Source organism: Erinaceus europaeus, chromosome 4 (genome assembly GCF_950295315.1).
Source record: "Erinaceus europaeus chromosome 4, mEriEur2.1, whole genome shotgun sequence".
Lineage (NCBI taxonomy): Eukaryota > Metazoa > Chordata > Mammalia > Eulipotyphla > Erinaceidae > Erinaceus > Erinaceus europaeus.
In genome coordinates this window covers 27,827,674-27,852,100 of record NC_080165.1, presented here as the reverse complement: position 1 = coordinate 27,852,100, position 24,427 = coordinate 27,827,674, and the positions used below count along the sequence as shown (strand labels likewise).

General features: G+C 45.7%; 1 protein-coding gene across 4 annotated transcripts in view; it reads right to left on the bottom strand.

Moving 5' to 3' along the window:
• Positions 1-22,680: 22,680 nt before the first annotated feature.
• PRR5 (proline rich 5) overlaps positions 22,681-24,427 on the bottom strand; it is a 40,876-nt gene continuing 39,129 nt past the window's right edge. For all 4 annotated transcript variants that reach the window (XM_016187748.2, XM_060189137.1, XM_007522220.3 and 1 more), the window contains one exon: positions 22,681-23,555. In XM_016187748.2, coding sequence (XP_016043234.1) covers positions 23,104-23,555 — 452 coding nt within the window. In that variant the 3' untranslated portion in view covers positions 22,681-23,103. The remainder of the gene's footprint in view (positions 23,556-24,427) is intronic.

The window sequence follows — 24,427 nt, the reverse complement described above, 5'->3', positions numbered from 1 at the left end:
GACACAGAACTTTGGTGGTAGGTGCAGTATGGAATTACACCCATGTTATCTCATAATTTTGCAAATTAATATTAAATTACTAATAAAAACAGAAAAGAATAAATGTGAAAACTTGTCTACAAGGGCATTACTGGAGAGATAAGTCACATTAAGGTGCCTGCTTTGCCATGCATGGGACCCAGATTTGAGCTCCTAGTATACCACACAGGAACACTATGGCACTAGGGAATGTATCAGTGCTTTCCTCTCTATCTCTCTTGCTCATTCTATTTGAAACAATTGGTGTCTATGGCCATGCCACCCTGAACGTGCCCGATCTTGTCTGAAACAATTGGTCTGGAGCAGTGAACCCTGGTGACAATAGCAGTAAAAGACATTTAGTGAAGAACTAGGTGCGTGAAGCTGTCAGAATGAGGCTAGAATCTCCTATAGGAGTGACTCCAGTTCTGTTGAGTAGTCAATCACTAGAAGAGCAAAGACCTAAAAATCACCCTTTGAGCTTCAAGTATCCTTCCTCCCCCTCTCCTCCCATGCAGCCTAGTGGTTTCCAAATGGGCTCTGTGACAAATAGAGAGGCTCTGTCTCATCATTAACCACGGACTTTCCCACATCAAGACTGACTCAGAACTTAAGCACTTCAGCCCCCTGGTGTGACGCCCTGAGCTATATTTGAGCTATCCTGGAAAAAACTCAGCTTCATGACAGCTGGGAGAGGAGCCTTCAGAGGTACCAACACTGCCTTGGAGTATGGCCAAGATTTTACTTCATTCTCTCTAGTCCTAATAGTTTATGGATGATGGGATTGGAAAATGCAAATGAAAGTGATAGTTCTTGGGTTTTAGAGATATCTCAGCAGCAGAGTGTAGGACTTTGCATGCCTGAAACCCCAAAGGTCCCAGGTAGTACCACCATAAGCCAGAGCTGATGCTGTTGTCTCTCTCTGTCTCAGTATCTTTCTCCTTCTCATGCAAATAAATGAATATACACATATATTTTTAAAGAAAGAAAATTAGAGGAGTCGGGCAGTAGCACAGCAGGTTAAGCACAGGTGCAAGGACCAGCATAAGGATCCCAGTTCAAGCCCCCAGCTCCCCACCTGCAGGGGAGTCGCTTCACAGGCGGTGAGGTAGGTCTGCAGGTGTCTATCTTTCTCTCCCCCTCTCTGTCTTCCCCTCCTCTCTCCATTTCTCTCTGTCCTATCCAACAATGACGACATCAGTAACAACAATGAAAAACAACAGGGGCAACAAAAGGGAAAATAAATTAAAAAAATAAAAGAAAGGAAGAAAATTAGGGCCGAGCAGTGGCACAATGGGTTGTCACAGTGCTCAAGGACCCTCCTTCAAGCCCCTGGTCTCCCTCTGCAGGAGGGAAGCTTAACAGGTGGGAAAACAGAGCTGTATGTGTCTCTCTGTTTTGCTCCATTTTTACCCCCCTCTCCACCTCAGTTTCTGTCTCTAACAAAAAATAAACTATTCAAAAATAAAAGAAAATTATGGTACTCACAATTACACATGATAAACTACTTTCCAATCTTTTGTTTTCAATTCCCATGACTGTGAGGCCTCCAATCTGAAGGAGCTAAAGAGGAGATGCCTCCTCAGGGTAGAAAGGACTGGTCTCACTAGACTGGCTAGATCTGATCCCTCTACTCCTGGTCAACAAAGAAGCCACTGGCTGGATGTGGTCATTGATCTAGATTCTTAAGAGAAATTTCTATCACTGCTATGCAGTGGGATGGGAAGAATGGGGATAGATCTGAAAGGATTCCCAAGAGTGGAGAATGTCCTGCCCATGAGCTGTTTAAGGCCCATGAAATCATTTTGTCCGCTAAGGCAACCACAGGTTGAGGTTTTCAAGGTGAGACTTGAAATTCAGTAAATCTAGGAGTTTTTTTTTTTTATAACAATATTAAGTGCTTATTTTTAAGTTGTATGACCCACAAATGATGTTATAAATATCCAAATTACTCTTGGTAGAAAAAGATTCCCCACTCTTTCCCTCCCTCCCTCCCTCCCTCCTAGCTTCCCTTTCTTTTTTTCTCCCTTCCTTCCATCCTTCCTTTCCTCCTCCTCTATCCTTTTTCTTTTTATGTTGTGTTACAAGTATCGAGGTTACTTTAAAATGCCACAACTTGGGAGTCAGGCGGTGGCGCAGTGGGTTAAGCGCACGTGGCGCAAAACGCAGGGACCGGCGTAAGGACCCCGGTTCACGGGCGGTGAAGCAGGTCTGCAGGTGTCTATCTTTCTCTCCCCTCTCTCTCTCTGTCTTCCCCTCTTCTCTCCATTTCTCTCTGTCCTATCCAACAACAAAGCAACGTCAACAATGGCAATAATAACCGCAACGAGGCTGCAACAACTAGGGCAACAAAAAGGGGGAAAAATGGCCTCCAGGAGCGGTGGATTCATGGTGCAGGCACCGAGCCCAGCAATAACCCTGGAGGAAAAAAAAAAAGCCACAACTTTACTGAAACAGAACTACCAATAGCCTCAGACTCCACAAGAAGAAATTTTCCCAGTGGCTAGGAGAGCACTTAGTGAGACAGTTAAAGGCTTGAACCTGAAGCACCCCATCAGTGTAGATGTGATGCATCTGTGCCACCTTAGGTTACTAAAGGCTTTGGTTCCAAGGGACATGGAAAAGCACTGCAGATTTGGAAGCAGGTACTTGATAAGGTCTACCTTTTTGAAATGTTATTCTGGCCCAGTGTAGAAAATGGGCTGGAGTCAGGGGCCACTGCCCCTGAAGGTTTTGTAGGAGTCTAAGGGAAGTGTGTAGGGTAACAACAGTGTTATGTCTCCTCATTTACCTCTGTCCCTCCATTATGACAGACCCTCTCTCAAGCCTGCTCACATCCCTTTTAATCCTCATCTTAATAGTGTGCCCTATGTCTTGCTGGTCCCAGGTGAGCCCTTTATTTGATACAAGAAATTCTCAGTGTGTCGTCAGGTGTATTGAATCAGTCTGTAGACCACAGGGAGAACTGAGCAGATCTGAAAAGGAGAGGAGGAAGGAATGAGGTTCAGGCACCTTTTTTGTACCCTGCCTGCAAGCTGGTCTTGTCAGGTCCTAAGCTTTTATTTAGCTTCTTTGTCTTAGTTTTTTTGCAGTTCAGTCACTATTATGACACAGCATGTGGAACTTCACTGGGATGGTATAGAACTTTCACTGTACCCTGGTCCCAAGAAGCACAAGAGATTTCCAAATGTTGCACCCACTTGGTTTCAACCCCCACCCCACCCACCCATCATCACAGTCTCCACTCACACTATCACTACCACCACCACCACAACCACCATCAAGAAATCACTGCAAGGGAAATAAACCCCCACAATTATGGACATCTAATTTTTATAAAGGGGCCCTAATTATTAAATAGAGGAAGAAAAGGGTCTCTTAAATAAATGATGCTGGGAAAACTGGGTTGAAACATGCAAAAGAATGAAACTGAACCACTTTATCTCACCAGAAACAAAAGTCAATGCCAAATAGATCAAAGACCAGAAACTACGACGTAGTTAGAGGCAAATGTTGGTGGAACTATTTCCCATATAAACTTCAAGTACATCTTTGATGATACAAACCCAATTGAAACCTAAAACAAAAACAAATCAATGGGACTACATCAAATTGAAAAGCTTCTACACAACAAAAGAAGCCATCACCCAAATAAAGAGACTCCTAAAAGAATGGGAGAAGATCTTTACATGCCATACATCAGACAATAGGCTAATAACCAAAATATATAAATAGCTCACCAAGCTCAGCAACAAAAAAACAAATGACCCCATCCAAAAATGGGGAGAGGCTATGAACAGAATATTCTATAAAGAAGAGATACAGAAGGCTAACAAATGAAAAAAATTTACCAGATCACTGATCGTCAGAGAAATGCAAATAAAGACAATAATGAGATACTACCTCATCTCTGTGAGAATGCCATACATCAAAAATGACAGCAGCAACAAATGCTGGAGAGGGACAAAGGACCCCTCCTTCACTGCTGATGGGAATGTAAATTGGTCCAATCTCTGTGGTGAGCAGTCTGGAGAACCCTCACAAGGCTAGAAATAGATTTCCCATATGACCCAGTAATTTCTCTCCTAGGAATATATCCTAAGGATTCCATAACACCTAACCAAAAAGATATGTGTACACCTATGCTCATAAGGGCACAATTTGTAATAGCCAAAACCTGGAAACAACCTAGATGTCCAACAACAGATGAATAGCTGAGAAAGTTGTGGTCTATATACACAAGAAATACTACTCAGCTATTAATAATAATGAACCCACCTTCTCTGACCCTTCTTGGATGGATCCAGAAGGGATTATATTAAGTGAGATGTCAGAAAGACAAAGACGAATATGGGGTGATACCACTCATAAACAGAAGTTGAGAAAGAAGAACAGAAAGGGAAACTCAAAGCAGAATTTGAGTTTGGAGTACTGCACCAGAGTAAATATCTCTTGGTAGAGTGTGAGGGTAGATTTTTAGCTTCACTGTGGGGGTTGGGGGGCACAGACCTTTGGTGGCAGGAATGGTATTATTGTACACTCCTATTAACTTATGGTCTTACAAATCATATTTACTCAATATGAGAGGGGAAATATATTGAATGTCTCAAACTTTTTGATACATAGACTACAGTTCTGAGTATATATTTCTTCAATCTAAGCACTTAAGACTTTAAATTGGTAATCTGATTGAATTTTAACAGTGGGCTCAAATGGTTAATACATTTCTAATAATGACTTTTTCTTTGAAATATTAAATCACCTATAATCTTAGACCAAGGAGAACAGAAGCAACTGGTTGTATCACTTTATATGATACAGCTACATGTAAAGAGCATTAAAGTACATAAATTATGGTGAGGTCTACAGCAAATACAGCAAATTCTGGCCATGGGATTTTCTTTTTTAAAATAACTTTATTTTTATTCTATACAACAGAGAGAAGCTGAGAGGTAAAGAGGGGGTGGAGAGGGAGAGGGAGAAGGACAGAGTAAGGGATACAAATGTTGAATAAGGGCAAGAAATCAGCATATTTCAATGATGGCTCTTTTGGTTATTACCAGTCCACCCCATCACTCAGGGCCCTAGTTAGGGAATCCTGGGATTTCCACACAGGCATGATAGGCCTAGACCTCTAATATATCCCTCTCACTGTCACTGGTCATCTCTATCAGGAACAACATAGTGTACCCCTTTGTGGGCCCCTGTAGTACCTTGTCCCCTATGAGGATCAACAATGGTAGGGACACCCCCATTCTCTGAAGGGAGATTGGGCCAACATATTCTACTCAAGGAAGATGGTCCTGACATTAGTGCAGTCTAGAATGTTCTTAGCAATAATGATAGAATGCGAGCTCAGACCTATAAGGATGCAGAGATTACACAGGCTTCCCTGGGAAGACAGCCTCACCAATGTACCCTGGAACCCCACCTCCTCAGATCCCTACCCCACTAGGAAAAGATAGAAGCAGACTGGGAGTATGAATCAACCTGCCGAAGCCCATGTTCAGTGAAGAAGCAATTATAGAAGCCAGACTTTTTACCATATGCACCCCATGATGATCCTGGGTTCATGCTCTCAGAGGGATAGAGAATAGGAAAGCTTTCAAGGGAGGGTATGGGATAAGGAACTCTGGTGGTGGGAATTGTGTGTAATTGTACCCCTATTATCTTATGGTCTTGTCAATATTTCCATTTTATAAATAAATTTTTAAAAAGACAAATCAAGAGAGAGAGGAAGGAAGAAATCACTGTGGAAGTAGGGGGACAGCTGGGTGGTGGGACAACTGGTTGAATGCCCACATTACAGTGTGCAAGGGCCAGAGTTCAAGCCCTTGGCCCAAATAAGACTTATGTTCTCAGAAGAGGATGGGATTCAACATTAAAATGATCACTCTTCTCACGATACAGAGGGAAGACTGAGAGGGTGGTCATCCACAAACTAGGAAATGAAGTGGTGTTGGAGACCAACCTTACTAGCATCTTGACTTTGGAATTCTAACTTCCAGAGAATGATCTAATGTCTGGCATTAAATGTGTTTAGGCAAAAGGATGAATATGGGATGATCTCACTCATAGACAGAAGTTGAAAAACAAGATCAGAAAGGAAAACACTAAGCAAAACTTAGACTGGAGTTGGTGTATTGCTCCAAAGTAAAAAAGACTCTGGGGGGGGGGGGGGAGAGGGTTCAGGTCCTGGAACATGATGGCAGAGGAGGACCTGGTGGGGTTGAATGGAAATGTGGAAAACTGAGAAATGTCACACATGTACAAACTATTGTATTTCATTATTGACTGTAAACTATTAACCCCCCAATAAAGAAATAAAAAATGTGTTTAGTAATTCAGAATTGTTAGTCCTTTAGAAAAAGTCTACAACTTGAAAAAAAATACAAACAAGCAAACCATTTCTAAGACTTATGAGAACTATAGTGGTTATCTCTGGGAGGTGGGAGGGTAGAGACACGGAACATTGGTGGTGGGTGTGGTGTGGGACTTGACACTGTAATTTTATTGCTATTAGTCACAGATAAAAATGAAAAATGAAAATAAAATGGATCTATATAGATACATATGACCTACATGCATACAGAGAAATTCTCCATTTAACTTTTCATTAGAGAAATGCAAATTAAAACTACACTGAGATTCCATCTCACACCTGAGAGAATGGCTTATATCAACAAAACAGGTAATGACAGGTGTTGGCAAGGTTGTGGAGAAAAAGGGACTCTGCTACACTGCTGGTGGGAATGCAGACTGGTGCAGCCCCTATAGCAAACTATATAGAGAATCCTTAAACAAATAAAAATGGAAATAACTTACGATTTAGAAACACCACTCTGTTGCTCAACAATTTGTTTGGCTTTGTATGTTAACTCTCTTTTCAGTCACCAGGTTCCAGATGCCATCAGGATGCTGGCCAGGCTTCCCTGGATTGAAGACCCCACCAATGTGTCCTGGAGCTCCGCTTCCCCAGATGCACGGAGAAAGCTTCATGAGTGGTGAAGTAGGGCTGTAGGTGTCTCTCTGTCTCTCTCCCGCTTCCCTCTCAATTTCTCTTGGTCTCCATCCAATAAATAAATAAACATATTTTTAAAAAAAGAAGTTAAGAGATATATAATCCATGGAATACTAATCTGCAACCAAAAATGATGATATTGTGTCTTCTGAGACAAAATGGATGGAAATGGAGGTGATTATGCTTAATGAAGTAAGGAAAAATGTGAAAGACCACCACTGAATGATTTCTCTTATATGAAGCTTCCAAACAAACAAACAAATAAAAAAGGGTAAACAGGGGCCAGGCAGTGACACACCTGGTTAAGTGCACATATTACAGTGCACCAGGTTCAAGCCCCTGGTCCCACCTGCAGGGGGAAAACTTCACAATCAGTGAAGCAGGGCTGCAGGTGTCTCTCTGCCTCGTTCCCTCTCAGTCTCTCCCTCCCCTCTCAGCTTCTCTCTGTCTCTATCCAATAATAAATAAAAGTATAAGTGTGTGTGTGTGTGTGTGTGTGTGTGTGTGTGTGTGTGTGTGTGTGTAAAGAAAGTGTCTCTAAGACCATGAGAACAGTGATGCTTATCTTTGGGAGGGTGAGGGGCACAGAACTTTGGTGGTGGGTGTAGTGTGGAACTCTGTAATCATACAATCTTGTAAATTACTACTAATCGCAACTTTTAAAATGGCTTGAAAAATAAAAGAAAATAATAACGATTAAAGTCTACAGGGAGCAAGTGTTTCAGTACATGGTATTTCAGGAGGGTGTGGAAGTGACCTCTGAACAAGGGCATCTGTATTTCCACAGTAAAACAATGATTATGCACATCCAATGGTATTAACAGTATAATGGCTGCATAGTCTCAAGTCAGAATATTGCTCAAAGCAAGATTACTGCCTAAGTGAGTTACCCAAAATAAAATGTGTGGTTGTCAGGGATTTGGTGATTATAGAGTCAAAGATAAGAGATTGGGACTAATACATATGTTTGTTAATGTACATATATGTATATATATATAACATGTGCCAATACATGTACACATATATGTGCACATTGAGACGTGATGGAAAATGAGTATCCTCTCAAGACACACGAGGAAGTGCTATTATTTCTCAAAAGGAAGTGGCATGACTAGTGACTGTTCACAACCAGCAAATAAGAAGCTCAGACTTTAATTCAGGGAGAACATTCAGACAGTTCTTTGGCTTTACTTTGAAAGTTACTAAGGTTTGTTTTTTTCCCTTTTATTGCCCTCGTTTTTATTGTTTGTTGTTGTTATTATTGTTGTTGCTATTGCTGTCATTGTTGTTTGATAGGACAGAGAGAAATCGAGAGAGGATGGGAAGACAGAAGGGGGTGAGAAAGACAGACACCTGCAGAACTGCTTCACCGCTTGTGAAGCGACATCCTGGCAGGTGGGGAGCTGGGGGCTAGAACTGGGATTGTACGTGGATCCTTGCGTTTTGTGCCATGTGAACTTAACCTGCTGAGCTACTGCCCAGCCCCAGGTCTCCTATCATTCTGCATTTTACTCTGTGTAAGTTTTTTAATTTAATTTAATTTATAAAGAGAAAACACTGACAAAACCATAGGGTCAGAGTTATTATGTGGGTACAACTCCACATAATAAGTTATTATGTGGCTACAATTATGTGGGTACAACTCCACATAATTTCCACCACCAGAACTCCGCATCCCATCCCCTCCCTTGATAACTTTCCTATCCTTTAACCCTCTGGGAGTGTGGACCCAAGGTCATTGTGGGATGCAGAAGGTGGAAGGTCTGGCTTCTGTAATTGCTTCCCTGCTGAACATGGGCATTGACAGGTCAATCCATACTGCCAGCCTGCCTCTCTCTATCCCTAGTGGAGGGGGGCTCTGGGGAAGCGGAGCTCCAGGACACATTGGTGGGGTTGTCTGTCCAGGGACATCTAGTTGGCATTATGCTAGCATCTGGGACCTGGTGGCTGAAAAGAGAGTTAACATATAAAGTTAAACAAATTGTTGACTAATCATGAACCTAAAGGCTGGAATAGTGCAGATGAAGAGTTGGGGGGGGGGGTCTCCGTTTTGTAGATAGCTAGTAGGCATATTTTAGTTATATTCCAAAGGGCCTGTGGCTATACTAGTTTTTGTTTGTGTGTTTGTTTCCCTAAGCCTGACATCCGATATGCAGGTGAACCCAAGTTATTGTCTGGGGAGATGATGTCATGGTTGGAAAAAGGACCAGAAACCTGGATCGGCGAAGAGAATACCTGTGTGAGGTTTTGATATTGTTCTTGTTATATTTTAAAATGATGCTGCTTGAAAGTGTAGCTTCATGCCACCATTCTGGAAAAACAGTCTGGAGCTTCCCCCAAGAAGTTAAAAATAGAGCTACCCAGAAGGCTAGAAGTAGACCTACTCTATGACCCTCCAATTCCTCTCCTGGGGATATATCCTAAGGAAGTAAACATACCCATCCAAAAAGATTTGTGTACACCTGTGTTCATAGCAGCACAATTTATAATAGCCAAAACCTGGAAGCAACCCAAGTGTCCAACAACAGATGAGAGGCTGAGCAAGTTGTGGTATATATACACAGTGGAATACTACTCAACTATTAAAAATGCTGAATTCACTTTCTACACCTCATCTTGGATGGAACTTGAAGGAATCATGTTAAGTGAGATAATTCAGAAACAGATGGATGAATATGGGATGATCTCACTCACAGGCAGAAGTTGAAAAACAAGATCAGAAAGGAAAACACTAATCAGAACTTGGGCTAGAGTTGGTCTATTGCACTAAAGTAAACGACTCTGGCATGGAGAGGAAGGCTCAGGTCCTGAAACATGAAGGCAGAGGAAGACCTAGTAGGGGTTGAATCGTTATGTGGAAAACTGATAAATGTTTCATATGTATAGTCTTGTCAATATTTCCATTGTTTTAATCTTTATTTATTTTTTGGATAGAGACAGACCGAAATTGAGAGGGAGGGAGAAATAGGGAGACAGAAAGACACCTGCAGCCCTGCTTTACCACTTGTGAAGCTTGCAGGTGGGGCCCGGGGGCTTGAACCTGGGTCACTGTGCACTGTAACATGTGCGCTCAACCAGGTGTGCCACCACCTGGCCCTGTCAATATTTCCATTTTATAAATAAAAAATTTTTTAAATGTTTCACATTTATAAAATTGTATTTTACTGTGACTGTAAACCATTAATCCCCCAATAAAGAAATTTTAAAAACAAAATAGACCTACTTATGACCCAGAAACCTTAAGTAGATATCTAAAGAATGTTTACTGTAGTGTTATGTACAACAAGATGTACATAAAGAAAGAACTGACATGAACTTCAGTACAATATTGGACAAAGACGATGCAGTGAACTCATATAATGGAGTGTTATTTACTCAACTGTAAAAAGCTATAATTTAGCCACTGATAGAAAAATGAAAGGATCTTGAGAGGACTTTGCAGAACTAAATGTCAGAAGGAAATAGGGTGAAATTTTACTTGCGTGCGATATGAAGATAAACAATTGGTGGACAGAAAAAATAAATCAGCAGAGACTGATAACAGAACCTGGAAGCAACCCAGGTGTCCGACAACAGATGAGTGGCTGAGCAAGCTGTGGTATATACACAATGGAATACTACTCAGCTGTAAAAAATGGTGACTTCACCGTTTTCAGCCGATCTTGGATGGACCTTGAAAAAATCATGTTAAGTGAAATAAGTCAGAAACAGAAGAATCACTATGGGATGACCTCATTCTCAGGCAGAAGTTAAAAAACAAGATCAGAAAAGAAAACACAAGTAGAACCTGAAATGGAATTGGCATATTGCAACAAAGTAAAAGACTCTGGGGTGGGTGGGTGGGGAGAATACAGGTCCATGAAGGATGATAGAGGACCTAGTAGGGGTTGTATTGTTATATGGGAAACTAAGGAATATTATTCATGTACAAACTATTGTATTTACTGTTGAATGTAAAACATTAATTCCCCAATAAAGAAATAAATAATAAAAAAAACAAATAATACATGAAGACTTGTGGTCCAGGAGGTGGCGCAGTGATAAAGCTTTGGTCTCTCAAGCATGAGGTCCCAAGTTCAATCCCCGGCAGCACATGTGCCAGAGTAATGTCTGGTTCTTTCTCTCTCCTCCTATCTTTATCATAAATAAATAAAATCTTAAAAAAAAAAACATTTAAAAAATACATGAAGACTCCAGAGACAGAGCTGGAGACAAAATTACCTCTCCATTTCATGTCTTTTGATAAAGTCAAGGTCTTGGTAAAAGCTAGTAAGCAATGAAGTGGAAAGAAAATTAATTACTTGCATCTACTTATTTTAGTGAAATGCATTAATTTCCAGAAGACCACTTTTTGGAGTGGATCAGCTTCCTGCCTGAGAGCCTGCCAATCATTCCTGCCCTGTGACATTCGTGGTGAGCCCTCGGCAGCCATTTGAAATGCATTCTTTTTTTTTTTTTTCCTTCAGGGTTATTGCTGGGCTCGGTGCCTGCACCATGAATCCACCGCTCCTGGAGGCCATTTTTCCCCCTTTTGTTGCCCTTGTTGTTGTAGCCTCGTTGTAGTTATTATTATTGCCATTGTTGATGTCGTTCGTTGTTGGATAGGACAGAGAGAAATGGAGAGAGGAGGGGAAGACAGAGAAGGGGAGGGAAAGACAGACACCCACAGACCTGCTCCACTGCCTGTGAAGCAACTCTGCTGCAGGTGGGGAGCCGGGGGCTAGAACTGGGATCCCTACACCGGTCCCTGCGCTTTGCGCCACATGCGCTCAACCCACTGCGCCACCGCCCGACCCCCGAGATGCATTCTTAATACACTCTTTGTTCTCCTTTCTTTGTTTTTTATTTTATTTATTTAATAATGATCATTAAGATTGTAGGATAAGAGGGGTACAAGTCCACACAATTTCCAACACCAGAGTTCCTTATCCCATCCTCTCCATTGAAAGCTTTCCTGTTCTTTATCCCTCTAGGAGCATGGATCCAGGATCATCATGGGGTGCCAAAGGTGGAAGGTCTGGCTTCTATAATTGCTTCTCTGCTGGACATACTCTGTTGATCCATACTCCCAGCCTGTTTCTAACTTTCTGGAGAGGTGGGGTTTCAAGACATAATGGTGAGGTCATCGGCCCAGGGAAATCAGGTTGGCATCATGGTAACATCTACAACTTGGTGGCTGAAAAAGCATTAAAATATAAAGCAGAACAAATTGCTTAATAATCAGGAACCTAAAGGTAAAAATATAGCAGGTAAGATTTGGGGTCTCCATTTTAGAAAAGAGCTAGGAAGTCTATTTTAGATATATTCCAAGGGTCCCATGATTTACTAATTTTTGCCTGAGCCCAACAGCTAACATGCAGGTGGATTAAAGGTATTGTCTGGGGAGATGGTGTCAGAGTTGGGAATAGGACTAGAAAGCTGGATAAGGGCAGAGAATAGTTCCCAAATATGAGGAAAGTATATAAATTCTGTTAACTATAAACCCCAGCACGATCTGATTCGGGGTTCAGCTTCAGCTCAAGAGCCTGTGTAACCTCTGCATCCCTGTAGGTCTGAGCTTGCATTCTATGGTCACGACGGCTAGGAACATTCTAGGCTGCACTCATTTCAGGACCCGTCTTCCTCAAGTGGCAGAGTATGTTGACCCAGCCTCCTTTCAGAGTCGGGTTGTCCGCACCATTGTTGTTCCACATTCAGGGCAAGATCCTGTACAGCGTACTCATTCTTCTGGTGGTCTGGTCATGTTTTATTGCTTTCACAGGAGCCTCATTTGCCTTAACAGGTGGAAGTTCCTTTTATGCTTGTGGAGGGAGCATTTGATGTTACATCTGGGCCAGATGAAAAGAAAATGTGTTCAATAGTAAATCAGAAATGAGACAAAGGGAACTTCCATTCTACTCTTACAAAAACAAATCAAATAAAGAGAAAACACTCCACATTACTACACTGGGTATTTGAGGATTCCCTGTGGAGGAAGTAATTTCCTGCATGGAAAATTAAAGCCTGTCCCTGGGCAAGTCACTCTGGAGGGTGTGGAGTGAGGATTGTCACTCTGGGGACACTGCTTTGAACTTGAGTTAAGGGTTCCCTGTAGCCTCCCATCTGGCCACCTGGGAGGGAGCTCTCAGAGGAAGGGCAGCGTGGAGGGCAGCACAGAACTACCACTCCCCCACCATCACTGCTACTCAGTAGCTCCAGCTGCAGCATTGACGAAAGGCAGTGAAACGTCTGGGAAACTGACATGCTCAAGAGACAGTGATCACAGCAGATCTTAACATAGGTGATTCAACTATTTGGAGAATAGTAGGCATCGACGTCTGCTAAGATCTTTACTTTTATCCTTCATAAAAATCTGGGTGAAACCATGATATTCATAGCTGCATTATTCACAACAGCCAAAGAGTGAAAGCAGCCTTAAAAATGCTTGCCGTCAGATGGCTCTGCAATCAAAAAAGATGATACTGTGTCCCTTGGGATAAAATGGATGGAATTGGAGGTGATTATGTTCAGCGAAATAAGTAAAGAGATGAAAGACAACTAGCAGATGGTTTCACTCATACGTGGACTCTAGAGATCTGATCTGCCGGAATAGCCTGAGGGTACTTCTTCCCGAGCTAGTGCTCTCTGGGTTGGAGAGAACTCAACTGGAGCCAATCTAGGCTGCTGCGTGGGAGAGGGATCAGGAACTCGTGCCGCACCAACTTCGCAGGAGATACACTCTGGAACTCTCGGAGCTGGAAAGCAATTTCCAAGTGTCTTTAATCAGAAGAGCAGCTGTTTTTATACTCTCCAAGTAGGGTGGAAACAGGATGTGAGGTAGAGAGGGTGGAGAGAAAAGTGACTGGTGAAAATCAGAGTGTGACAAGGAGGGGGCAGAACAGACAAGAATCCTATCACCGAACCACCAATGCCCTGGAGGGAGTGCTTTATGTAAATGTAAAAATGATTTATGTAAATAGACCAAAGCTTTGAATGGGATCAATAAATCCCTATATAGGCATATGGTTAAGCAGAAGCCAGGGGGAGGTGGCATACTACCCAACACTGATCTACATGAACTTGCAAAAAAAAAAAAATCCAAACAAAACAGAAGCAAGCAAACTGTAAGACTTAGGAGAACTATGGTGGTTATCTTTGGGAAGGAGGGATACAGAACTTCGGTGGTGGATGTGGTGTGGAGCTGTAATTGTAACCTTACAATCTTGTAACAAACTGTTAATGACAAATACAAAAATGAAAGAAAAAAAAAAAAAACCTGGGTGCAAGCTCCTAGTTCCCATCTGGCTTTGTAGCCAAGTCAAGTAGGAGTGTAGCTCATCCTGACACTGGGACTTGAAACTGCCTCTAGAGCGGTGGAGTGGCGCCTCACTGAGTACCCCCACTCGGAGGACCGCTGGCTGTGTAGTGTGGATGTTGTATATAAGAACCTGCATGGGTGGGGGTAGATCGCATAACTGTTTTGCAACGTGACTCTCATGCCTGAGGCTCCAAAGATCTAGGTTCAATTCCCACACCCCCATAAGGCAGATATGAGCAATGCTCTGGAAAAGAGAGAAAGGAAGGAAGAGAGAAAGAAAGAATGAAAGAAAAAGAAAGAGGAAGAAAGGAAGGAAGGGAGGGAGAAAGGAAGAAAAAGGAACCTGTAGATCACCCAATTGTGCTGTTTATAATTCACTGAAGAAGGGTTTGTTGCTATAAAAATGTGCTCACACATTATACAAATAGACCCTCGCAGCAGTTATCTTAATGCCAAACCAACACCCACTCCCCCCTGGCAAATGAGCACCAAGTTTCCCTGCAGTGGTGCCTCACTGAGTGGGGAACTTGGAGGGCTGCTGGCTGCTCCCAGATGGGGACTCAGAACAGGGTGCTCTGATAAAGGGTTCTGGGTTTCAAGCGGCACAGCTGAGGCAGGGGTTCTGGTCTAGCTGAGAAGGGCAAAGATCTCTTGCTTGAGGCTGGGGGCTCATTTGTACCCTCTCTGCTGATCCCATCTCTCTGCTCCAGCCATACAGGTCTCCTGGACTGCTGCTAGTGCGCTGAGTCATTCTGACCTCAAGACCTTTGCCTACAACTGCCCTTCAACCTGGAACATGTGGTTGTTGCAGGGAGCAGGCAATACTTGAGAAGTTTCTAATACTGGAAAGGGTTCCAGTCCCATCCATCCATCCATCCATCCATGCATTCATTCATTCATTCGTCCATTCATTCATTCATTCATTCATTCATCCAGTCAGTCCGTCTGAATTCACACCTGCCTTTTCACTGGCCTCTGTGGAAATGGAATTAGGATACACAGGGTCCCAAGACCACCCCCCACCCCATCTTTGGAAGCTGAGTGGATGGTTACAGCTTAGCCAGGCTGATTGGGGCTTTCCTTCCAAGCACCCCAGGGCAACAAAATGAAAAATAAAATTTTTAAAATTTTTTTTAAAAACTTGGACTTAGAAGCATGAGGTCCTGAGATCTATCCTTGGCATTGCATGTGTCAACTGATACTCTGGTTTCTCGCCCTCCTTCTTCCCCGTGTTGGCAAATAAACAAATCTTAACAAAAGTAACTGATGAAAAATTCCATCATAGGACAGGAATAAAGTAGGGTGAGCCGTGAGTGGTGGGAGGGGCTCAGGGATGCAGGTGAGGGAGCCTGTGCCAGGCCTGGCTGCAGCGTGGGAAGGGGAGGCCGACACTAAGGCATCCTTAGGACATTTGACTGAGCTTGTCCATCAATTTACAAACTTGAAGAAGCCCTCCTTAGAACACAGAGCACCAACTGCGGTGACCCACAAACTTTGGGGGGCCACTAGAAAGCAGGGAACCCACAACTATAGGGGCCTTAGAGGCACCAGGACCTTGACTGAGAACATGGCCCAGAGAGGAGGTGCTTTCTGGAAACCCCTACCCAGGCCCTGTGATGTGATCTGATTCTCTGGTTCCTGTCTTTAACCACCAGCCTGGGCTCCTGCCAGTCAGTCTTCTTTGCTACCTTTCTATGATCTGGGTGAGTGAGTGCCCCAGGAGTCTCTGGGATATTCTCCTGCCAGACCACTTCCTCCTGTGTGTTTGGCTCCAATTGAGAATGAAGCTCTGGCTGCCCTGCTCTGCTCTGCTCACTGAAGAAGCAACAGGTTGGCCCTTGGCAGGCACAGTTTACCCAAGTTCATGCCTCCTGGCTCCCAGAGTCCTCCTGGCTCTGTGGTGAGGAGGTGGGGCAGAGGCTAAGATGGGTGGATGTACAGAGAGCTCACTGGTTCAAGCCCTAGCACCATCTGGGAGTATCACAGCACCGGGAGAAGCTTCCAGGTTGCAGTGTTGCTCCTTCTCTTTATTTTGGCACCAGGGTTGTTGCAAGTACCTCACTGATTTCCACAAGGAACCTGCACCATCTTCCTCTTCCATCTGTGAAACACAACCCCCTTTCTAAGTCTTCAGGGTAGGGCTAGTTTCTTATGAAAGAGAAGTAGTCTAGTGAAAATCCCAAGTTACTTGATCCCAAAGAAGTCATGGGTGAACTTCAGCAATTTCACAGACGACCTTCTGCAGCCACCCATGAAGGCTGAGCACAGACCACCCCATGTCTTCTGCTGGACATCCTTAAGTCTCATTCTCACAATCTGATGCATTTGCCAGTATGTCCTGCTCTTCTGGCTTTTGTTCTCATGTCCTGTTTTTGTAATGTGGCTCCAGTGAAACAGAGCCCCCAGGACAGATGTCATCACCTCCACAGAAGTTGACCCCCAGCCATGGGACAGATGATTTGTGAAAGACATCATAAACAAACAGGATGAGAGGACAGAAAAACTCTCATTGTCCACCAGCTATAAGATTTCTATGAGTTTCTCTTTTTTTTTTTTTTTTTTTGCCTCCAGGGTTATTGCTGGGACTCCATTCGAGCACTAGAGGTTATTTTTTTTTCCTTTTATTGACTTTTGTTTTTATCATTGTCATTATTGCTGTCATGCTGTTGGATAGGATAGAGAGAAATCAAGAGAGGAGTGGAAGACAGAGAGGGGGAGAGAAAGATAGATACCTGCAGACCTGCTTCACCGCTTATGAAGCGACTCCCCTGCAGGTGGGGATCCTTACGCTTTGCATCATGTGTGCTTAACTCACTGCACCACCGCCCAGCCCCCAGTTTGTCTGTGTTTTGACAGCTGGCTTCTCTCTGCCTTCTGTCTGCTGTAGTTGTCTGGTGGGTATATTTCCAGTAAACTGCCCTTTGCTCCTTTCCACACTTGGCTGTTGTGAATCCTTTCACAGGCCCACACCAACTCTGCCTGGCCTTGATGTTAAAGGCAAATTAGGGTAAGAAGAGCTCTGTGGTATCAGGAAACCCCAGGGTGGCTTGGCACCTGGAAAGGGAGAGAGGGAATGTTGAGTCTTAGAAAGGATAAGGAAACACCTGGGGTAACAGGACCAATAGAGAAGACCCAGATCATTTAAACAAATCAATGAAGAGTTCATTCCAGGTGAGACAGAAATTGAGATAAAATACCTAAGGAAAATGAGCACGAGGCTATTTTCTTTTCTTTTTGTATATCTTATTTTATTGTTATGTATTTATTTTGGATAGAGGTAGAGAGAAATTGGGAAGGAAGAGGAAGATAGGGAGGCAGAGACACACCTGCAGCTGTTTCACCATTCATGAAGCTTCTCCCCTGCAAGTAGGGCCTGGGGGCTTGAACCTGGGTCCTTGAGCAGTGTAACATGCCCTCTACCAGATGCACCAGTGTAACATGCCCTCTACCAGATGCACCACTGCCCAACCCCCACAAGAAGGGTCACTTTCTTCAGTGATCCTCTTTCTTACATTCGCCCTCACGTTCGTGGGGACACAGTGGGACACTGTAGCCCACACACAAGAGATTTACTCATTCCTAGTGAGGGTTCCTATCTATTCAGGGAGAGATCTCTGCTGGAAGTTCCAAGGGCTGTGGCGTTTCCCTGCCTGAATGTGACTTTGGACACAAGTAAGCTGGTTATGATGTCTGAGTGTAAAAGTTACAAGGAGGATATCCTCTTCCTCACATGTGTTTTCTGAAAACCCTTTTACAAATTCCACAACCACAGCCTAGTGAGAGAAAAATACACACAGCCAAGCACTAATAAATGATTGCAGGGAAAAGAGCCCAGGTGTGTCCCGCCATTCATAATCAAAGGAAACTGAACTCGAAAGCAGCTGCAAAAACCAGGCGGCCTCACTTTCTTCTGTTTTTCCCTGAGTCTAATCAGTAACCCCCCCCCCCCAGTCTGTCATTTCCGTTCGTGACGATGACAATTGCTCCTTTCATTTCAGATTCTTTGCACTGGGGAAGAAGTAATTCTTCTAGCGTTTGCCAGGGAAGAAGTAATAATGCAAAAAAATCATAATGCGAAGTTACATCTGAGTGGTATTCTTCTCAGCTTTATTCAATTTGCTCCTTACAAATGTTGATGAAGTTAGAGTTGCTTCTCTCCCCTCTCCCCACCCACAACAGCAAACTCCACAGTAATAACCCCAGTGTGGGAAGGGGGAAATGCAGATCACCTCCTCAGGCCATGGCTTGGGGCTTCCCATTTATTGGCTCCCAGGTTCTTCCTGCCAGCTGTTTGGACCCAGGCTGGCTCTGCTTTGAACCTTACTAAGACCATGAAACCAGAGCTCCCCAACTACATGTGGGCATAAGAGCCAGGCCCAGTTACAAGGGGTCAATCCTCCCCCAGGCAGGCTCTTACAAACTGTTTGACATCTGCTGACATCCCAGAGCAGCTCCCCAGCCTTCAGTCCTAGGTATCTCTCACCCCAAATACTCCCAGGTCAGTTGGCAGCAGTGAGCTTAGACTGGAGCAGCTGGTATTATGGGAACTCAGTTCCAGCCTCACTGCCCCTATGGATGGGACCACACGCAGACTCTCATCTCAGGGTCATGCCATCTATACATTGTAGGGGGGACAGGGAGAATACTAGCTTCATTGTTAATACACAAAATCAGGGACCAGGAGCTGCCTCACCCAGTAGAGTGCACACTTTACCATGTGCAAGAGTCTGGGTTCGCCCCCCATTATCATGAGAACACCTGCACAGAGGGCAATTCAGGAGCGGTGGAGCCGTGCTGTGGTGACTCTCCTCTGTGTCTCATCCTCTAGCTTGAAAAAAAAGAAAAATACTGTCTGCTGGGAACAGAAATGTGCAGATATGAAGTCCCAGTGATAATTCTGCGGGTATAAAAATAAATCGGGGGGCCAGGTGGTGGCACACCTGGTCAAGCACACACACTGCAGAGGGGAAGTTTCACACATGGTGAAGCAGGACTGCGGGTGTCTCCCTGCCTCTTACCCAACCTCTTCCTCCCCTCTCCATTTAACTATTTCTACCCAATAATAAATAAATGAAATTTTAAATAATGAATACAACAGAATATGGGAAAGCATGAGGAAGGATTCTGGGCCAAGCTGTGTTTCTGTATTTCCAAATGGCAGGGAAGGACATTCAGGAAAACCCATCTTGCTCAGCAGCTATCACCAGCTGCGCCTTTTAAGATTTCTCACAAGGCCATTGCCCCCAGCATCCCATAAGAGGTATAAATCCTCTGATTTAGATGAACCCAGCTAGGAGGGGGCCTCTGCTAACCACACAGCTGACAGCAGCAGCTAGGACCCGGGGTCAATGGGCAGAGAATTGCAAACCAACACAAGCATGGATATGGGAATGTGGAGACGCCTCTTGGCAAAGCATGGGTGGGAAGCAGACACCTGAGACTCCAGCTGCACCGTCTGCTGTCAATTTATATTTTTGCTACTCTTTCCCTTTAGCTGTAATGTCTAGCTAGCAGCACTTCCTCCTCTGCCAGTTTAATTTACTGTCACCATAGCAACGTGCCAAAAGGCAGTCAGCTTCTCATGTCAAGGGAGCCCTCCCAACCATTCCCACAAACCCCATCAAATCTCCACATATTGACAGCTCACATCCCTAACTTCTTAGGCCTTGGGAGAGCCCTAAATACTTGGAAACGGGGCTCTCCACTCTGACAGCTGACTACCTCACCCATCCTTCCTCTTCCAAACTCAACAAATGTACCTTAACCTGCTGGCTCGTCCATTAATTCTTCCTTCAGCAAAGTCAAAGGATTCAGCCACTGGGACACAGCAGTGACTATCAGCCCTACGTAAAGAAGGACTCTCAGGGGCGACTCTCAGTTGCTAACCCAGAGGCCAAGGTCACTATGCTTCAGGAAAAGCTGGTGGCATAGCCTAATTCTCTCCTCTGTCCTGGGGGTGACCCACACACACACACATACACATATATCCTACTCCCTCTTGCCTTTGAAAAGTCTTGGGTTCTGGCAGCTGAGACTTCTCTGTATTAAGGATGCCAAGACCTACACATGAGCATGCATGGTAAGACACAAGGGACAGAACTAGATTAATTTGGAAAAGAAAGAAAGAAAGGGGGTGGGGAGGAAGTAAGGAAGGGAGAGAGGAAGGGAGGAAAGAAGAGATTCAAGGAGGGATTGAGACCAGGATGGTTTACCAGTGGGGGGGGGGGGGGCAGGAATGCAAACACCGAGAGACACAGAAAGGCTGCATCTGGGGAGGTAATATCTCAGAGGGTAAACTGAAGGACTCGAATATATGAGCTCCCAGTTCTACCAGTGGGATTGAATCTGCTAGAGAGCAGGTCCTCTGGTGTCTCTCTCTCTCTCCCTAAACAAACCAATCTGTTAGAAAGAGAGTGAGGAAAAGGGAGTTGCATCTGCATGACCAGGAAAAGAATGTCTAACAGTGACCAGAAGTAGTTTGATGGGTGAAGGGGTGTTAACCCTTGGGAATGCCAACCCCCGCCCCCCAGGCTGTGAATGCTTGCTGCTGACTTTCAAGACTGGGTTTGATGCCCACTGTACAGTCTGAATTCACATAAAGGTTTTTGTGTTTATTTTGAAGCATCTGCTGAGGAAAGGGCAGAGTTGGAACTCTAAAACTGGCAGCAGTACCCCACCCCAAAAACTCCAGATGGGAAAGGTTTTTCCTCTCTTTTCTTTTTTAAAATATATCATTTATTTTGGATAGACAGAAATTGAGAGGAGGAAGGAGAGGAAACACCTGAAACGCGGCTTTAGCATTTGTGAAGCCCTCCATGGCACATGGGGACCAGGGGCTTGAACCTGGCCCTTACACATTGTAATGTGTGCGTTCTACCAGATGCACTTCCCGCCAGGCCCCTTTCTTTTTAGAGATAGGGACAGAGGGGTCGAGGCAGAAACAGGCCACAGCACCAAAGCTTGCTTCAACACACTGGGAACCAGGCTGACCTGTGCCATGCACATGGTAAAACAGCACACCGCCCAACTGAACTGTTTCACCCAGTTCCACTGCTCCCAAACCAACATTTTATTTCTTTCTTTTTATTATTAAAGACAGAGAAAGGGAGAGGCAAGACAAGACTCCACTGTCTATGGCGTTCCCCCTGGTTGCCACTGTGCTCCAATGTGATGCCAGGACTTGAACCCAGGGCCTCTGACAAGGCACACGTCCTGCTAGGTGTGCTATCTCCTGACCTGCCACCCCAACCCGAAGGGTGGTATTTTGAAAGAGAAAAGGGAATGTGTGGTGTGACATATGACCTCTGGGGTGCTGGTCCTTAGAATGCTGATGAGGACGTCCAGCCAAACAGTCCTGGGTACTTCAAAGTGGAGGCTGGATTTCATAAAGCTATGGGTGTGTTTGGGGGCTATGCCAGGTGTTGAGGACTCATGATTTTACCTTTTTTTTTTTTTCCCCAGATAGATAAGACAGAAAGCAAGGGAGAGATACCATACTACTCTACCATCCCTGGAGCTTCCCCTGGTGCCTTTCATGGTACTCCCATGTGGTGCTGGGGCTCAAACCCAGAAGGCCCAAGCATCATAAGGCACAGCGTCTACTTGGTACCAAGATTCCTCGCTGTAACCCTAAATCCATCCTGTTGCGAGATCTCAGGGTCTCTGCAGAAGCCAGTGTGCTTCCATGAAAGACAACAAAAGCAACCTCCCCCTGGTTCTGCCACTGGGCTGTGACCTCTTCGGGGCTGAGAAGGGCTGCAGGCTGGCTCCTCCCACTGGAGGGGAGACCCTGGCTCTAGTAAACTGCTCTTCCAGGATTCTCAGGTAGGAAGTTGCCTTCCCCCCTACCCCCCATCTGACCCACCTCCAACAGATCCCAACTCTGAGTGGCAGGGATTGCTCTGAGCAATGGGCAACCCAGCCCAGCCAGGTACATTTCCTCTTGAGAAAACCCTAGTGTTCACCCCCTGGTGGCTACACAGACCTCTGACTCTCCCAAGAGGGGCTGTTGGCCCTTGCTACTGTGGAGCTCTCAGAACATTCTGGCTCCCTTACTTCCAGTGATGGTCCACATGTTTCTAGGTCCACTCCCCTCAAGGGGGCTAGGAGCTGCACCCCAGCCCTGAAGAAAACTCTGAGGGTGTGCACAGCTGAGGAGGGACTGCCCCATGGATCCCCAAGTTGGGAAGGGGGCTGTACTGGTTGGGTTTCTACACCTGGGGCTGCATTCCAGGGCCTTCCTGCTGGGTCTCAGGACAGAGAAGTTGGGGGATGTGTGTCTCTGGGAGTGGGGACTGGGCAGTCAGCTGGTCCCAAGGGAGAGGAATGGGCTGGCAGATAGGGCTGAGGAATGGGGCAGACATACTTTATTCTTCCCTCTCCCTACCCAATCCCATCCCACAAGGGTACCAGGAGCTGCATCAGGCCCACAAGTGCAGCTTAGGCCATCTGTGTGTGGCAGGGGGAATCTGTATCTACCGCACCCTCCCGTCTTTCTGGGGGCCTGGGTGGGACACACTTTCAGTCTCTGAAATCATGGATGCTGGAGGGCAGTGTGGATGGGGAGGAGTGCTGATGTCCAGTGTGACCTGGTGACCTCAATGACAGGCAAGGTCCCAGATGCTGAGAGCTGTATCAGGACCTGGGCCCACAGCCAGTGGCTCTCCCAGCAAAGAGAGGAAACTGAAGTGGTGGCTGAGGTCCAGGGGGACCAAACAGGACTGAGTATAAAACTCTCACAGGCCAAGGTTCAGTGCAAATCTGAGGCTCACACGAAGCTCTGCTGGCCACTGTGTTCCCCTAGCTCGGATGCGCTCAAGCGACGCCCCCGGCCGAAGTCGATGAAGATGCCCTCGCTGTCGGAGTCCACTGACTCCAGGATATGATCCACCAGGTTCTCGGGGCTGGAGGAGGGTGGGGAGCCATGCGCCCCAGCAGGGCCGGGCTCGGGGGGCATGCCTGGTGGGTACAGTCTGTTGGGGGAGGGTCCCACAGTAGGTGAGGGGGGTGCTGCTGCGGCCCCGAAAGCTTGGGGCTCAGGGAAGGATGTCATCTCAGACACCGAGTGCCTACGGATGCCCGTGCTGCCGCCACCCGCTGATCCCTCGGCCTCGTGCTCTGCCACAGGGTTCAGCAGCGGCGTGTTGTAGCTCTTGGAGCGCACCACGGGGTTCTTGGCCAGGACATCCCCGGAGCGGGAACGGCGCAGGAAGTGCTTCTCTGCAGAGGGACAGATGTGAGTCAGGCAGGTGGGGCCGCACACCTGCAGGGCGCCGTGCTCTGCTGAGCCAGCTCCAAGGGAAGGCCTAGACAAGGCAGATCCTACTCTGGTAGCTTGGCTAGGGGAAGAGGAACAGGATTCTGTCCTGGCTCTGACATAAAAACCCATTTTACCTGTCACCTATACCACCTTCCTCCTTCTCTCCTTGGTCCCAGCCACTCACCCTGGAAAGGTGGTGGGCAGAGAGCTTAACTGCCATGGCTCCAGTTGAAATGTGCACTGCCAGGTGGCACAAGGAGAAGATAGGTGGAGGGTAAGTGCCTCTTTCTTAGGGGGAGAGGGGGAGGAAGAGGCTGGGTTTTGCTCAGTGTGTTGGGAGTCCTTAGACCAGGCATCTGCAAGTCTCCTTCCCTCTCCATTCTCTGGGGAGCAACGGACATAGGGGACCCCGCTGGGATGCCACCATGGTAGTCAAGGGGGAGAGGGCAGTGGTAGGTTAGATTTCATGATCCCACCCGGGAAGCTGCAGTTCCTCACAGTGAGCATCAGGTGGCAGTGCTGGGCCAACGCTCTTCCTGGGACCTGGAATCTTGGGGTCCTTTTATCTAGCATCACGGGACTTGGGTAGCTCAAAGTTCCCTCTAGCACCTGGGGTCCTGCCTGGGTGGCCAGGAAGTACACTGCTGTCCCTGTGCATGGATGCTCTTTCACCCTCTTGTTACCACCCTCCCGAGTTCTGCTCTCTGCTGGTTCAGGACCTTGTCTCAGGTGGTCTGTTTGCTGGTCTGCCTGGCCCTGCATGAGAACCCTTGACAGTGGGGCTCTGATTTTGCTCACCCCCAGGACCGAAAGGGGGCTAGTGCACAGCAGA